Source organism: Hemitrygon akajei, chromosome 11 (assembly GCF_048418815.1).
Source record: "Hemitrygon akajei chromosome 11, sHemAka1.3, whole genome shotgun sequence".
NCBI classification, from domain to species: Eukaryota; Metazoa; Chordata; class Chondrichthyes; order Myliobatiformes; family Dasyatidae; genus Hemitrygon; species Hemitrygon akajei.
In genome coordinates, this window is record NC_133134.1 from 113,012,396 (window position 1) to 113,030,693 (window position 18,298).

Sequence of the window (18,298 nt, forward strand, 5' to 3'; positions counted from 1 at the left end):
GTGCTGTCTTCTCATTACTACCCTCAGGGAGGTGGTATGGTAACATGATATCCACATTTCATGCTTTAGGAACAGCTCTTCCCCTTTGCCAACAAGTATCTGAACAATCCATGAACCCATGAAAACTACCTCAGTATTCCTTTTTTGCACGATTTGCTTTTCTACTGTAACCTCCAGTAACTTTTGATGTCTCACTCTATATACAAAACAACAAATTTTACAACGTATGTTAGTGATATGAAATTGATACTGACAACACCAACAGTGCAGATGATTTGGTTCTGTAAAGTACTGGAAGTATCTCAGAAGCAAAGAATGAGGAAGTCTATAAATAAAAACACACAATGCTGGCAGAACTCAGCAGGCCAGACAGCATCTATGGGAGGAGGTAGTGACGACGTTTCAGGCTGAAACCCTTCATCAGGAGTGAAGTAACATGGGATGGTGGAGGAATGAGGAAATCTATAGGAATACAACTGAAATTGTTAATACAGAACGTCCAAACAGAATGATTGTGGGAGCCAGGGCACTTCTGAAGCCTGTCATTCTCTCTTCCCCACTCTCCCATGGGCCAGCTTCTATCCTGTTGCTATCAGACTCTCGAGTGGACTTTGCATACTGTAAAAGATGAATACTTGATCTCCCAGTCGACATCTTTATGGCACTTGAACTTTATTAGTCGACCTGCATTGCACTTTCTCTGTAACTGCAACACCTCATGGTGCATTGTGTGTTCTTTTTACTAACTCCATATAATTATGTATGGCATGATCTCATTGGATGGTACACAAAAACTTTTCACTTTATCTCGGTACGTAAGCCAGTACAAAAACCAGCTTAGACGGAAATGTGGTAGGCAATGAAAGCCTGGCATTTTCATGTCTTTATCAGTTATCTCAAAGTGCCTTACTGTAAAGGAAGGATGATTGCAAATATGGCTATTGCTGTAACATTCAAAATACCCCAATCAATCTGCAGACAGCTTCACCAACAGGAACATGACACCAATTAATAGATTAACATTGCTTTAGTCCCTGGGATTTCTTCATAATGGTTCCTGGATTTTATCTGAGAGAACAGATGAGGTTGTGGTTTTTACACCATATGCAAAAAAGTGGCATCTCAGATATCATACCACTCCTCCAATCACACACTTGTGCGTCAGCCTACATTTCTGTCCAAAAGTCTCTGGAGTGAAGTTTGAACAACAGAAAATCTGCAGATGCTGGAAATCCGAGCAACACACACAAAATGTTGGAGGAACTCAGCAGGCCAGACAGCATCTATGGAAAAGAGTATATTTGACATTTCTGGCCGAGGCACTTCATCACGACATTGAAGTGAGATCTGAACCCACAGGAGGGTGAGTGACACTAACTGTCCTTAGCTGGGGTCAGGATTTCCCAGTGGCCACCTATTTCAATTCCACTTCTCATACCCACACCAACATGTCTATCCACAGCCTCCTCTACTGCCTTAATGAGGCCAGGCACAGGTTAGAGGAACAACACGTCATATTCTATCTTGGTAGTCTCCAACCTGATAGCGACAACATCAATTTCTTTAAAATCCAGTGACAATCTCTGTTTTCCCTCATTCAGGTGGCCCCTCACCCCTTCTCTTCCCTTTCTCCACCCTTATGACCTGTTCATCACCTCCCTCTGGTTCCCCACCTCCTTCCCTTTATCCCATGGTCTGCTGTCTTCTCCTGTCAGGTTCCTTCTTTTACAGCCCTTTACCTCTTCCACCTCTCACCTCCCATCACTCCATTTGACATTCTCCCCCCCATGCTGTCACCTGGTCTCACCTCTCACCTGCTAGTCTGTGCTTGTCTCACTCCCTCTACCTTTTCATTCTGGCTTCTGCTCCTTTCCTTTCCAGCCCTGGTTAAGGGTCCTGACCCCAAATGTTGACTCTTCCCTTCCCTCCAGGGGATTATAATAACCCCTCTGTAGGTTGTAAGGTAGGGATGCTGGTTTGAGCTAGCAACTTTCATAGCCACGCAGTCATACAACACTGAAATAGGCCCTTTTACAAACGCTTGGCACACGTCTTGGTTTTCTCAGTAACTTCATTTCACTTTGGAAATAAGAATTATAGTAAATTTTGAACACTTCCTCCTGGTAGCAATAGTGATAAAAACTCAAGCAGATTTCTCCAAGTGAATAATAGACGCACTTATCAGAGATAATGTCTACTGGAGACTGGCAACAAAGAGCTAACCGTAGTCTAAATTGTACACTCGGGTCAATCCTATAGTCTTCCCAACAGTAACTCAAAAGAGCCAAACAAAGAGGGTGAGAATGATGATATTGATTTCCAGTGAGAGCACAGTCTCTCGAGGTAGAGACCCAGTGTTTTAAACATGTACCTGCAGACAGGGCAGGACATCATCTTCACACTTCCTCAGTGCTCCATACCAATACACAGGGTCAATGGGTCCTGCGTACAGAGTGGACGTGGACTGCAGCTCCTGGCTTCCATTCTGAGGAGTACAAGGTAAAATATTAATGTGACTGTGTACGGGACAGAAGAAGTAACAGAACGTAGTAGAACTCCAATAATATGGTATCCGCCAGTTTTGAAATTCCAATGGTTTGGCATGCGGCTCATTGGAATCTGTTTCCCATGATCCCTTCAAACACATCAGGTTCAATGTATTATCCTATTTTGTAATACATACAACTGAAATGGTGTCCTGCATTATTAATAGCAGCAAGGTTCAATAACTCAGAACTTGCTGAAGAAAGGAATGATGTACAAGAGAGAGAGTGAAGTCTGAAGAGAATGATATATGAGGGAGGGAGGGAGGCATGGAAAGAAAGGTAAAGGGAGTGATGTGCGGAGAGAATGATCTACAAAGGGAGATAGAGTGAGGTGTGGAGAGAGGAATGGAGAAAAGGCTATGCTCCCTTCTCCCTATCACCATCAGGCTGGAGGCACAGAAGCCTTACGTCTCCCCCCTAGGTTCTCCCTACAACCATCAGGCTCCTGAATCAGTGTGGATAACTTCACTCACCGCTGCTCTGAACCAATTCTATGACCTACAGACTCACTTTCAAGGACTCTTTACAACTCATGTTCTCAGATTATTTTTATTTGCTCAGTTTGTCATATTTTGTAAATTGGTGGTTGTCAGTCTTCAACTGTTTATCTGTAGTTTTTTGGTAAAATTCTACTGTATTTCTTTCTTTCTGTCAATGCCTGCAAGACAATGAATTTCCTGGAAGGATATAGTCATAGAATCAAAGAAATGTACTGCACAGAAACAGGCCCTTTGGCCCATCTAGTCCATGCTAAACTATTTAAACTGCCAACCCCTATCAACCTGTACCATGACCATAACCCTCCATACCACTCCCATTCACATATCTATCCAAACTTCTGTTAAACTTTGAAATTGAGTTTGCATGCATAACTTTCACTAGCAGCTCATTCCACACTCTCACGATTCTCTGAGTAAAGTTTCTCCCTCATGTTCCCCTTAAACATTTCCCCTTTCACCCTTAACTCATGACCTCTAGCTGTAGTCCCACCCAACCTCAGGGAAAAAGCCTGCTTACATTTACCCTATCAGTCTGTAACACGAGAGGCAGCGCTCTGATGACGTAAAGCAACAGAGATTGGTTGAGAGTTTGAATAGGCGGGTCGCTGACGTTATGAAAGCTGTCAGGATAAAGCACCCCGTAGTGACATGCAAGCACTGGACAATGCTTTTGGCCTGATAGGAAGCCCAGTGGAACTCACGGTGGGGTTTCAGAACATGCGTCAGGAGAAGGGGGAGAAGCTTTCTGCTTTTATTTTCAGCTAGAGAGGCGGCTAAATTGCTTGCAGTGTAGACGGGTCATTCAGGCAGCTGAGGTGAATCAGTTAAGAATGGACCAGGTAGCCAGGGGCGCCCAGTCCCGTGACCGGATTGCGTGCGGTCTTCGACAGTCTCGTAAGACGTGCCCCCCTCCATCTTTTGTTGAGCTGATCAGAGAGGTACGGGGAGAGGAGGACACATCGGAGGTGTGGGGGGCCTCCATCAGCAGGGTACAGTTCTCGGAAGTGGTCCCCTGCGACGGATTGGCCACGGATAGCCTACCCCGGGGAGCGATACAGGAGATTGTGGCAGAGTTGATAACTGAGATGTCTCGGCTGTTATCGGCGGGTGTGACCCACTCATATGATGGAGCTGATGGGGGGGGGGGGGGTGGATTCCCCAAGGGGACGAACAATGCGGAGGGCTGGTGTCACACCAGAAGGAGAGTGAGCCCCCAGGTACCTCAGCAGGGAGAGTCGTTGGGAGAACTTAGAGGGGACCCAGTGAGGTAGCGGCCTGGTGTCTCTGGGGAACATGTTCCCAGCAATGTACCAAGGAATCCCCAAAATCAAAAGGCCCAATTCCTAAAGGCTTAGTGGGACCGTGCTCCAGTGAGTCACTATGGATAGAGGGTATTTATGCCAAAGCCATACTTGACACTAGGTCACAGGTCACGTTATTGTACCGTTCATTTTACAACCGGTATCCAAAGTATTTACCATTGACACCATTCAGGGCACTGGAGATCTGGGGGCTTAGTGCCTGTGATTGTCCATACGATGGTTGTCAGTGAAGTTGGAGTTCTCGCAGGCCGATGTGGGAGTGTCTGAGGTCCTTGTGGGAGTGCTGGTTTGTCTGGACCCGGTTGACAAGGGTGGCGTTTCAATTCTGGTACAGACCAACACTCCTCTAGTGAAGAGGCTCATGGGGGCCGGCAAGGAGAAGGCTGGTGAGAGCTTTCTGGGAACATTGTCTGTGAACCCGGTTTTTCGAGCTGCTTTTGAGGAAGTGCGTGGCTGCATTGGGCCGGATACCGAATTTAGACGAGGGACTGTGTGGTTCACCCAAAGCCACTGGTGGTCCGGCCCGGGGAAGAGTGAAGGGGACCCTCAAATTTCCCAGAGTACCTGAGGGCAAGGCCCTCTTAGTGGACACTCCGGAAGACTACAAGGGGGAGTCGGGATTTACTGGTGAGGTCCGAATAGCAGAAGCCCTCGGTTGTACAGGTGAGCAGGGTGGCAGTTATTGTCAGGAACACTACGAAGAGGGAGGTCACTTTCAAGCGGAGGATGCCCCGGCACATCTATTCCCGGTGACGGTAATGTCTAGTTTCCCTGTGAGACAAGCCGGGGAGGAACTATTGGAAAAAGGGAGAAAGTTGACCGCTGAGTTACACAACTTCGGGGACTCCCAGGTTTCTGCGGGTTGGAAGAGGAGGTTGGTTGAGAAGATGTTGAAGCTGGAAGGTGTCTTTTCACTGATGAGTTTGATGTTGGTTGTTCCAAGAGCACTCAACATACTATCCGGGTGACCGAGGACACCCCGTTTAGAGAGTGATCGTGGCTACTGGCCCCTGCAGACATGGAAGATGTTCGGCAGCATTTGTGTAAGTTGAAGAAAGCTGGGAGTCCCTGAGTTCTGAACCCCCTATGCGTCCCCCAATAGTAGTGGCCAGGAAGAAGAATGGGAAGGTATGGATGTGTGTGGACTATAGGACTCTGAACAGGCACACCGTCTGTGACCAGTATACTGTCCCGAGGACTGAAGACACGCTGGCCTGTGAGTGGTGCGAAGTGGTTCAGTGTGCTGGACTTCAGAAGCGGATATTACCAGATCCCTATCAGTGAGGCTGACAAAGAGGAGACAGATTTTCCCAGTTCAAAAGGATGTCCCAGGGCATATCAGGAGCCTGCAGCCTTCGAGTGGGTCATGGAGAAGATGGTGGGGGATATGAACTTGCATGAGGTATTGGTGTATCTGGATGACCTCAATGTTTGGATCCACCTTAGAAGGACATGAAACGAGGCTGATGAACGTGCTGGGCCACCTGAAAGCTGAAGGGTTAAAACTTACCCTGGGCAAGTGCCAGTTCTGTCAAATGTCTATTAGCTATGTTGGGCACATAGTCTCACGAGATGGAGTAGTTACAGATCTGGCTAAGATAGAGGCGGTGACCACTTGGCCAAGAACCCAGACTGTGAGCGCTCTGCGCTCATTCCTCGGGTTAAGTAGTTACTATCAGAGGTTCGTGAAAGGCTACGCGAAAGTGAGTCACCTGTTGAATCAGATTCTGTGTGGTTACCATCCCTTAGGAGGGGGAGAAAAGGACAGGAGTGTGGAGAGTATCTTAGCCCGTCAGAGCCCTTTGGACTGAGGTGGGATGTAAAATGTGAGGAGGCCTTTCAGTCACTGGAGGAGTTGCTAACCCAGGTCCCAGTGCTGGTTTTAGCAGACTCCTGATTGCCATATGAACTGAACACAGATGCCAGCCGAGAGGGTTTGGGGGCATCCTGTATCAGAATCAGGGCACCGGGTTGAGATCCGTTGTTTGTCAGCTGGTGTCTGTCGTCCTCTGAGAAAAACTATCCTTCACACAAGTTGGAATTTCTGGCGTTGAAATGGGCAGTGGTGGATAAGCTGAGTGACTACTTCTGTGGGGCCAAGTTTGAGGCGAGGACAGACAACAACCCCTAACTTATATCCTGTCCTCAGCGAAACTGGATGCCACAGGCCATCGGTGGTTGGCAGCGTTGTCTGCCTGTGATTTCAGCCTGAAGTACCGGCCGGGAAGCAGTAACATTGATGCTGATGCTTTGTCCCGATGGGTGCATGAGGGATTGGACAGGAACGAGGAGTGGGAGAGCGTTCATGCCCCTGGGGTGAAGGCCATGTGTTAGTTAGCCATCACCGTGAAGGCAGAGGAAAAGGAGAGGCAGGATTGAGCATGGATCAATTGGGAGCTTCTGATGACACGATACCCAAGTTTACTGTAACCTGACTGCTCTGAAGTCAAATCAGTACACGGAATTCAGTTCTGGGGAAGTGGCAGCTGCTCAGTGAGATGATCCGGGCATTGGTACCATTTGGTCAGCGGTCGAATAGGGATACATGGCTCAGGCAGAGAAGATGAAACACACGGTGGAGCCTCCATTACTGCGAGAATCGCCTTGGAGTTGAAGAACCAGATCTTATACCGGATCACGTCATCCCCAGACCAACCCCAGCGTTGCCAGCTGGTTCCGCCCAAGAAGTATCAGAGGATTGTGTTGAAGTCACTTCATGATGTTTCTGGACACTTGGGGTGGAAAAGACCTATGGATTGCTCAGAGACCAGTTTTACTGCCCCGGATGAAGTCAGAGGTTGAAGAATACTGCAAGTCATACATTCAATGCATGCGGCGGAAGACACTGCCTACACGGGCAACTTCCTTGACCCGCTTGCAGACTGCAGGGCCCCTGGACCTGGTGTGTAGGAATTTCCTGTCCATAGAACCCGATGCTAGCAACACGGCGAATGTCTTCGTTATCATGGACCACTACACCAGGTGTGCTCAGGCTTTTCCTACCAAGGACCAGAGGGCATCCATAGTGGCCAAAGTGTTATGGGGAGAAGTATTTTGTTTATTATGGTCTTCCCAGGTGGATACATAGTGACCAGGGACAGGAATAGACAGCGGGCTCATCCACGAGTTACTAGGCGTGCTTGGAGTTGAGAAGTCGAGGACCACGCCCTATCATCCATAGGTTGATTCCCAGCCTGAGAGATTTAATCAGACCTTGCTGGACATGCTCGGGACTTTGGAGATCACCAAGAAGAGCAGGTGGAGTCAACATATTGGACATCTGGTTCACAGTTACATCTGTATGCGAAATGAGGCTACTGGGTACTCACCATTCTATCTGATGTTTGGGTGTGAGGCGAGGTTGTCCATTGACCTTTGTTTTGTTACCATCAAGGGTGACTTACCACCAAAGACTTACTTGAAGTGCGTGTCTGACATGGGAAGAGAGCTGTAAAGGGCTTATTAATTAGCTGGGGTTGCTGCTGCCAGGCAGAATGAAGAAAGTAAGAGGAGGCATGATCAAAAGTTGAGGTAGGAGACCGAGTCCTCACAAGTTGGTGGACCGCTGGGTGGCTAAGCCCTAAGTGATGGAGAGTCAAATGCCAAACTTACCAGTTTTCTGGGTGAAACCAGATGATGGGAATGGGCCCGTCAAGAGTCTCCATTGGAACCATCTGCTGCTCCAGGACAAGACGTGCAGGTAGACCCAGAGCCTGACTTGGAGCCTACACCTGGTAAGAGGACTCTGCGGAAATGTGGGGCGACTGCAGAGCCCACAGCAGGAGAGGTTAGGCCGGCCCCCACCCCTGAGAGGGATGCTGATTCGGAGGATGAGGACCCGGATGTGTGGTATATGCTGCCCTTTGCTAACTCCCCATTGATTGAGGAAGAGACTTCCAGCCCTTCTCCCGCTGAGTCAGGTGAAGTGGGGCAGGGCTATCAGTGGACAGCTTGAATTGCAGCGGGACCCTGCAAGGGATGAAGTGGGACTTGGCCACAGGACAGAGGGGTCCAAGTTGCAGGTGGGTATGAGTGATAAGTCTGGGGAGGCCTTGCCAGGAAGACTAGGAGTATCCATAGTACGGTCTGAACCTGAAGAGTTAGGTGAGTGGGTACGGGGGTCTCAGAGAATGAGGGGATCACCGGATAGGCTGGCCTATGTTGCACCAGGGGAACGTGACCCCTACCATTTTGGGGAGCTATGTCACCGCCTTTTACATCTGTATTGGGCTTTGTTCTTTGCAGGAAGGGTTGGCAAATTATCTCAACGTCATGAGGACATGACTAAATTTAGTGGAGGGGAGAGTGTAAAGTACTGTAATGGCCTCTCTGTAAGGTCTCACTGCTGAGGTAATGGTTTCTCTGTAGCAGCAATGTTTGGATCATGACTAGAGATAACAGGGGCTTTGGAATGGGTGCCATCCAATGAGAGGGATGTTGTTCTTTCTTGTGGGTCTGGGAGCAGGGATTTCACATCTTTTGTCGGGGAGAGATGAGGAGAGAAGATGCGAACGGAGAGAGTTGGTAGACTGCTGGACGGAGTGAACCTGGAGCGAGGGTTTGAGGGTCGGCTATGCTCGGAGGAGGTCGACGGGGAACAAGTGGACAGACCCACAAGCTCCAACACTGCACATTAGACTGTTTCATGAGAATGGGCCTTTTTCTTTTTTTGTTTCTTTACTAACCATATAGTCATTATAAAGCTCAATCATTTAATCGCATATTGTGCACTGTTTGTTATTTCATGCTACTGATTTGTAACAGGGGAAATCATCACTCAGCATCCACCCAAACAAGATTTCTCAAGTTTGGCCAGGCTGGGAGCTAGGTGAAGCCGCTAGCCGAATCGAGAGTTACATATACCCCTCACAATTTTGTATACCTCTATCATATCATACCCTCAATCTTCTATGTCCCAAGGAATAAAGTCCTAACCTATTCAATCTTTCCTTATAACTCAGGTTCTCCAGACCCAGCAACATTCTTGTAATTTTCTCTGCACTCTTTCAGTCTTATTTACAACTCTCCTGTAGGTAGGTGACCAAACCTGCAAATAATTCTCCAAATTACGTCTGACTTCCCACAATACTCACAAATTAGGTCTTCTAAGATGTCAACATAACATCCCATCTCCTATACTCAATATTTTGATTTATGAAGGTCAACATGTCAAAAGCTTTCTTTATGATCCTATCTACCTGTGCCGCCACTTTCAGTGAATTATGGACCTGTATTCCCAGATCCCTCCGTTCTACCGCACTCCTCTGTGCCCCACTGCTCACTGTGTAAGACCTACCCTGGATAGTTCTAACAAAGTGCAACACCTTTCACTTGCCTGCATTAAATTCCACCTGCCTTTTTTCCATTTGGCCTGGATCCCACTGCAGGCTCTGATAGTCTTCTCCACTATCCACTACAGCCCCAGTTTTGATGTCACTCGCAAATTCTCTGATCCAGTTAAACAACATTATCATCCAGATCGTTGATATATATGACAAAAACAACGGACCCAGCACTCCACTAGTCAAGTGACTGAACCTTCCTGACCAACCTCCCATGTGGGACCTTGTCAAATGTCTTGCTACAGTATATGGTAACATACAAGTACTTTGATAACAGACATACTTTGAACTCTAATGTGCGAAGACAAGAGGCTCTGAGAGAATAATATATGAGGAAGGGTGTGAGGTATTGGGAGAAATGGGTGAGAGAGGAAGAGAGGGAAGGAAGAGTTCCTCAATCAGCCTGCCCAGCTGAGGCACATTACCTGCAGCAGCTTTCCTTCCTGTCCCCACCATGCCCCATCTTCCAATGGGATGCCTGTCGTGGACGGCACACCATAATGTCACTGTATCCCCTTATTTTCCATTTTTTGGCAATTAAAACTGTGAATCATCCCAGTTATTTCAAATGTGTGCCAACACATTTATATTTAAATTTGCATTGATTTCAGCTGCTTCTCATCAATTTCAAAATAATTAATTTCTCAAAATCTGCATCTGACGCAAGTCTGACTTCACTTAAAAACATTTACTAAACTCTGGAAGAAAACTCCTCGTTACTTTGAATTTTCCATCCCAGTGATGACCCTGAGCCTCGCAGAAAAAACAATGTCAGTGATTGGTTAAGTGAGCTGCCAATCGTCTGCAATCATCCTATTGGCCCTGGATTCTCTGTCAAGCACATCGGCTGCTCAGCAAATCACAGAATCAAATAGGAAAGACTGTTAGATATGGGAGCATTTGGCATGTCGAGTCTGCTCTGTCTTTCAATCATGGCTAATTTTTTCCAACCCCATTCTCCCTTACCAATCAAGTACCTACCAATTTCTGCCTTAAGTACATCTCAAAGACTTGATCTCCTCAGCCTTCTGTTGCAACAAATCTGCCAACATCTGGCTAAAGAAATTCCTCCGCACCTCAGTTCTGAAGGGATGTCCCTTATTCTGAGCTGTACCCTTCGATCTTAGACTCTCCTTCCACTGGGTCTCCAGGCAACCACTTCAAGTCCACTCTGTCCAGTCCTTTTAGTACCTATTAGGTTTCATTGAGAAACTCCTTCATCCTTCTGAACAGGCCCAGTCACATCAATCATTCCAAAATTAAGTATTTCATTCCCAGATATAAGCCCTATGAGTACAGAAACGGGTTCTTAGCCTCCAGACTAACCATCAAAAACCCATATTTGTTGGAGAGTAGAAGAATGAGGGTTGGGGGCTAGACAGAGTGGATGCTGTGAGGACACCTCACTCAGTGGAAGAATCTAGAACTCAATAGATAAGTCTACAATGGGGGGGGGGGTGTCATTAGTTGAAGAAGTTCCTCTGTCAGGGAGCTGTGAACCTTTAGAATCCCATCCCCAGCTGGCTGTGGAAGCAGAATCATCGAAAGCACTGAAGACAAAGAGAGATATTAAACACCACTGGTGTTCAGGAAAATGCAGCAGGGCCAAGGTCAGATCACATCTTGTGAAAGGGGTAATAGGGTCGACTACACTCCAATTTCTTACAACATCGTACTTACCAGAGTGCAGTTCCTAGAGTATTTAGATATCTTCACAGCCTTTAGCTGGTACATCATCTTACAAATAATCATGACACAAGTCCAGAGAGTAGAAATGCTGGATGCCAATGGACGGAATGAGGAATAGGGCAGGGCAAAAACCCAGAGGATTAGGAAGACGTAATTCATCAACGAGATCTGCAAAAGATTCAGAGACACTCAGTGGCCATCAGATGATTTAACAAGGAACCATGAAGATAACCCGAGGTCCTGAACACACATTTCCACGCAGTCAGTTCATCAGAGATTGGGCCACACGGTGATCATATCTGCTGTTTCTTTTTCTCCAGTCAAATACTCCTTACCTGGTTCACCATGAAGACATCCTGAATGTGTTTGTTGTTGTCTGTCAGGGTCCCCAGATTTGGCCATGTGGGTAAAAATATTGATGGTTTAATCAATTGGATGGGTCTATCATGTCCGTTGGGCCAGTCTCTGGCTAACATCTAATCCTTTCCCTTAGATCTACCCACCACAGCACTCCTGAATTCCAGCATCTTCATCTACATCTCCAGACCGGGAGGTCCCTATGGATCAGAAGATTGGTAGGGCCTCATTCAGCTGCTGGCCCCAGCCTCTTATGCGAAGACAGAGCTAAGTTGCCTCCCAGATGCTGGAAGCTTCAGAAGTCCTAAATTAATTTTCACATCTTTGAACCTATGCTTCCTAGCTTTGAATCAAGTGAAATCTAAATCAGTATTCTGAGTTAATTTTTTCTTCAATTTCAGGATGTGAAAAACCAAAATTTCTCTTGTCTCCCACCCTGGTCATCCATGCTATTTATTATTTAAAAGACACTCTGCTTGCTTTGCAACCAGGTCGGGTGCAGGAGTACTAAGTATGAAGGTGCAGTGTGACAGGAGCTTCCTGAGTTGAGCCAACCCAGATCAGCATTAATTTTGCTCTTGCGGAAGTTGTGCAAAGGCAGTGTTAGGATAATGTCCTCTGGACTACAATAGTTTGCAGTTAGTGTGCAGATGGCTCAGGCAAGAAAGGTCTTTGAAGAGTAAAGTTTTCCTTTGTACAGCAGGGGACTATAGCCATTTGGCATATGGAGACAAGATTAGGTTGTAATCAATGGATGTAAGGCACAAACTCTAACTAAGGGATAATTACTTTAATTTCAATGTATCATTAGTTGTTAGCCTGTAGTTTCTTTCGACTTCTAACACCTGTATTGTGAATGGTGACTGATATTGCAAATAAGGAATTTGAACTACACAAGGTTACCAATTGGTCAATATCTGTAACTGCTGGTCAGTTCTGTACAAGAATGGCATTTCTCTGTTCAGACTTCAGAATAGTGTAGTTGGCAGGTCCATGCTGTTCTCCTTGTGTGTTTGAGTTGTCAGAGTCCCCACATTCTCACTGTGTTAATCTGCTCACCTCTCTCAGTGTGATCCAAATGATAAAGGACGAGACGATCTTGATGATGTGAAGTTCCAGTAGTCTCCACACCAAGACCTGAGCTTTGTTCACCAGCTCCAGGAACTTCAGAAACAGAGTGGTCAGTCTGTCAATCACCATACTCCAGGGACAGGGGCTTGCTGCAATGGAAAAGAGAGGAGGTTCCTCACATTCCCTAGGAAAAGAACTCTTTACTCCTCCTTCTATCTCCCTATGGAAAAGACAGTCTCAGGGACAGATCTGTCTGTACAAGGTCTACAGTTCTTTCCTCCAACATCCTGAGATAAATTACTATTCAACTACTCCCCAGTGTAACAGCTAAGATACACTCCAAAGCCACACACATTTCCAGTCGATAATGTGTTTCCTTTGGAAGTCAATGTTGAACTTGGGATCAGATCACTGGGGGAAGGAACTGTGGCCCGAGAAGCAGCTGCTCTCTCCAAGTCAAAGCCAAGGTTCTGCCTGCAGAACTCCACCAGTTCCTCCTGGGTGTTCAGAACCAAATTCAAAGCCATTCCTTTCTTTACCTGTTGACCTGTCCATGGGACATAGCTACTCACAGCTCCCTTCAAAATGGCGTTATTTCTAGTCTGGAGACACCTGGAGTAGGCAGATCTCTATCCTGACGGTAAGGAAGGACAAAACAGCACCAAGGCCACAGTGAAGGAGTCAAATATCAATTCAGAACCTTGCAAATATGAAGCTCAAGACTGCTCTTCAAAATCCCTCCAAATCACTTGCTATGTGATCTCCTGGTGCAGTCTCAATCCCACCTTTTCATTTCTTGTTTCTTTTTCTTGGGATCTATCATTCTCACACAATTATCCTACCTTTCTAACCACAGGACATTTTACCCAAATTCCACTGACACATCACCATAGCCACTAGCTGAACAGACTGGACCATGTTCATACAAACAAATGTGGTACTTACAAAGCCATCCCATGCCTTCATCTTGGCCTCTCCGACCACATCTCCATAATGTTAATCCCAGCACACTGACCACTGCTGAAAATGGAGAAACCGGTCAGGAGGACCATCATTGTGTGGCCTAATAAGGCTATCACTATGCTTCAGGACTGTTCCGAACAGACAACTGGCTGATGTTCAAGGAGGTTCGGTACGCTGTCTTTGAGCCTCGTGACAGAACAGTTCTCCGAGCAACCGAGAAACCTCACCTAGGGCTTCAAGAGGGAAAAGGCCACCTACACACAAAAAATTCAGGGACACCTGTCCGATAACAACTTCCGCCATATGTGGCTGGGCATCATGGGCATTACTGACCACATGAGGGAGTCTCGACTGTACCAGTGACGCCTCCCTCTCCGACATTCTAAACAACTTTTATACACGCCTCGAGGCATGCAACACCATGCCAGCCACAAAAGCTACTCTCCCCTCAGGCGAGCAGCCACTTTTTGTAACAGCGGCAGACATGAGAAGGTCTCTGCGGAGACTCAACCCCTGTGAGGCAGCTGGGTACTCAAGGAGCGTGCACGCCAGCTCACTGACATCTTCACAGGCACCTTCAACACATCACTCATCCAACCCCGCTGCTGTCCCCACATGCTTCAAGTCAGCCATCATCATCCCTGTACCAAAGAACTCTACACCTTCAGATTGAAGCAATTACTGACACCAATCATTATGAAGTGCTTCATTGGCTGATAATGGCACATCTCAAAACATCCATTCTTGCCACATTGGACATTCACTGGTATGCTTACTGACAGAAGAGCTCCATGACAGATGCCATGCACCTTGCCCTGACACACCTATAAACAAGGACACTTATATCCGAACGCTGTTTCTGGATTTCAGTTCAGCATTCAACACTCTTGTGAACAAACTCCTACTCCTCAGTGTAACCTGGTGCTGGGACTTCCTAACCAACAGACCTCAGATAGTCAGGACGCACAATCGCTCCTCCTTGCCCATCATCCCCCAGGGCTGTGTGCTGAGCCCACTGCAGTACGCTCTTCACACGTGACTGCACCTGAGCAATCACCTTGTCAAGTTAGCTGATGGCACAACAGTAGAGGGGGTCATCAGTAACAATGATGAGACAGCCTACAGAGAGGAGATGGAAGCACTCGAGGCCTGGTCCTAGGTAAATAACCTCCTCCTTAATGTCAACAAGACAAAGCTGATGGTTATCAACTTCAGGAGAACTTACATCACCCACACAGTCTTTTACATTGACAGAACAGCAGTGGAAACGCCAAGCAGCTTCAAACTCATGGGACTGCACATCACATACAACCTCTCATGGCACCAGAACACATCCTACACTTCCAAAGTAACGCACGTAACATACTTATGACAGCATTGTAGGAAGCCAGTTGGTCCATTTGGTCTATGGCTGCTCTCATCAGTCCCTTTTCATGTTACCATTTAGGAAAGATCCTCAGAACCACATTCAGAGTAAACCCCAGTGTCCAGCTCACACCTAAAGTTGAAAAATCACAGACGGATAAAATCATTTTGCCAAAGCCCAACCACTATTCTCTTTAGACAGTACAGACTGTTCCTGCAATGGTATCCAGAGGCCCAGAATATTGATCCAGAGGTATGAGCTTAATCCCACAACAGCAGCTGCGGAATGCAAATTCAGGTAATGAAGTTAATGTGATTTTAAGGCCAACTCAGTAATGGTGCCCGTGAGACTATCAAGTAATCATCAAATCTGATCAAGCAGAAGGGAGCTGTCATCCTTTCCTGGTCTCCAGCCTGTGATTCCAGACCTACCAATGTTATTGCACTAAAATTGACATTTTTGTTCTAATTGTATTCTTTATTATAAAATTATGTGCGATTTGTGTTTAATTTATGCTTTATCTCTTGTGAATGTCTCTTCTATGATGCCATGTGCCTATGTTGCAAATAAGTTTTTTTTAATTTCACCTGTGCATTCCTGTACTTATGCACATGACAACAAACTCCACTTAAGACTTTGAATCCTAACTGTCCTCTGAAATGACCCAGTAATCCAGGGATGGCAAATAAATGCTGGCTTGCTTTGGTCTCGTACAGAAAAGCAAAAAAAAAAATCAGTCCATTTGCTACATTCTACCTTACAGTCCTCTTTCGTGTTGTACAGAATAACACAAGCATGTATAAATTGCTGATGACTCAGTATCCAGTTGTTTGGAAACCCTGTCTGTCTCGTTAGGGTTTCTGAGATGTGACCAGGACTGAGGTTCACCTGGGGGTCAGTGTGTGGTTAGGACCATCTGGAATCCAGAGCAGTACAGGTCAGGAACATGGGTGGGTTTACAACTGTACTTAGGTACATTGCAGCAACGAACAGGGGTGAAGGTAGAAGTCCACATAAGCTGAAATTCAGTACTCAAGGCCACATGACCTTATCTAGGATTACCTTTATTATCTGGCTCAACCTCTACCTCCAAATGTAGATTCTTGTCTTCGAAGCTGAGCTTCTCCAAGGTGTCACTCCTGTTCCTAATGCTTTCACTGTGTTCGTCATTCAACCTGGCAAAGCAAAGCAACATATCATGCAACTGGATTCTCATAAAGCCGAAAAGAAGAGACTCATTTATAAGGATAACTTTATTCTGGTTATCATCTGTTTAAAAACTGTTAAAACTTAAGTTGGAACCTACCAGCCATCATCTGAGCTGTGATTTCTACCAGCCAGAAAGGCAGCGGAAAGGGGCACATTGCAACCCTGCCAATGTAACGCTCTCCTCCTGTCAAGGACCCTTATTTAAACACCGTTCCTTAATTGCCCCTGGTAAAATCTCTGGATCTACAGTACGAGTCGCAGAGCTGTGGGAATATGTTCACCACACTGTGGTTATGAAGATGAAAATCACTGTCTTCTTGTGGTCAATACAGGATGGACAATAATGCTGGCTCTGCTAGTAATGTCCTCATCTCATAACTTTATTAAGAAAATAACAGGCTGATTTATCTTCAGAACCAGCTTCTGATGGATACTTATGCATTTATGCATTAAGGAATGCTGTCCTAAGCTTTGACATACTCAGTTTGAGAGTTCAGATCCGGTTAACTGCCTCCAAAATTGGCCAAGCAAGCCACTTAATTGCAATTAACTTCTTATGGTCAGAAGGACAATTAGGAATGGGATGCATATATTGACGTTGCTAGAAATACCCATACCTTATCTCTATGGAAAAATAGGTCAAACTAGCAATGAGAAGCTATCAGGAATTGAGGTTAATGGGAATGAAGGGTAAAAGTCTCTTCTGGCTGGGATCACGTCTTGTAAAGAGGAAGATAGTTGTAGTTGTTGGGTGGTAATCATTCCAGTTACAGAACATTGATAAAGAAATTGTCCACAGCTGCATTATTTGCAGCTGTTTTAAGATCAGAACACAGGAACACATTGTACAAGACATTGATGAGCTGCCAGTGGAATTTCATGTTCGGTTTTGGTCACCCTGCTGTAGGAGAAATGCCATTAAGCTGGAAAGAGTGCAGAGGAGATTCAGCAGGGTGAGTTGTGGAGAGAGGCTGAGCCGGTTAGGATTTGTTTCCATTGGAGCATAGAAGAATGAAGGGTGATCTTCTGGAGGCATATAAAATTCTGGGGGGCACATATAGGGCAATTGTGCATAGTTTTCTTTTCCCGGGGGTTCAGGAACCAAGAACCAGAGGGCGTAGGTTTAAGGTGAGAGAGAAAAAAAATTATTACAAACCTGAGGAGTAACTTTTTTCCCCTGGGGGGTGGCCTATATATGGAACAAGCTGCCTGAGGAAGTGGATGAGGCAGGTACATTAACAGCATCGAAGAGGTACTAGGACAGGTACATGGGTAGGAAAGGTTTAGAGGGAGGTGGGCCAAACCCTCCCAAACATTGACAGTTGGGACTAGCTTAGATGGGGATCTTGGTTGGTGTGGACCAGCTGGGCCAGAGGGCCTATTTCCATACTTGTATGACTCCATGACCAGAAACAGGAGCTGAAGTGACTGTGCAGTCAGTCGCTCATGCCTGCTCAACTACTTAGTATCATGTCTGGTCTTTCATCATCCCTACACTCACTCCACATCTCTCGATTCCCATGGTATCCAAACATTTATTGATTGAATAGTGAGTAGTGATTGGTGAACAATATTCAGCTCTGTCTGCTCCCCAACAAATAAAGATGCCAGCTAGTAGGCCCCATCCAGGCATGAACTGATGTGACACATTACAGAGGCAGGCTACGTCCAACTCCAAAAGAGACAATCACCTTCTCTTTAATAATCGATGCCGAGAAACCCCGGTATTTTCAAAATGGTTTGTCACCACTAACTAGGAACGTAATTACACTTTCCATATCACAAGCAGTCAGAGACTGTGTGTAACCCAGCTCCTGGCTCCCCAGACCTTGCCCCATCTATTAGGCACATCTGCCGTGTGATGGAAAACTTTCCAGCTGATCGTAGGAGTGGAGCTTTTAAAATACCCAGGTGGTTTGATATGATCTCGGAG

At 46.2% G+C, this 18,298-nt stretch overlaps 1 protein-coding gene across 1 annotated transcript in view; it reads right to left on the minus strand.

Moving 5' to 3' along the window:
* LOC140736375 (piezo-type mechanosensitive ion channel component 2) overlaps positions 1-18,298 on the minus strand; it is a 232,857-nt gene that overhangs the window by 168,474 nt on the left and 46,085 nt on the right. The window contains exons 11-15 of the mRNA XM_073062358.1: positions 16,219-16,331; positions 13,773-13,847; positions 12,816-12,976; positions 11,391-11,567; positions 2,372-2,485 (exon numbers count right to left, since the gene is read on the minus strand). Coding sequence (XP_072918459.1) covers positions 2,372-2,485; positions 11,391-11,567; positions 12,816-12,976; positions 13,773-13,847; positions 16,219-16,331 — 640 coding nt within the window. The remainder of the gene's footprint in view (positions 1-2,371; positions 2,486-11,390; positions 11,568-12,815; positions 12,977-13,772; positions 13,848-16,218; positions 16,332-18,298) is intronic.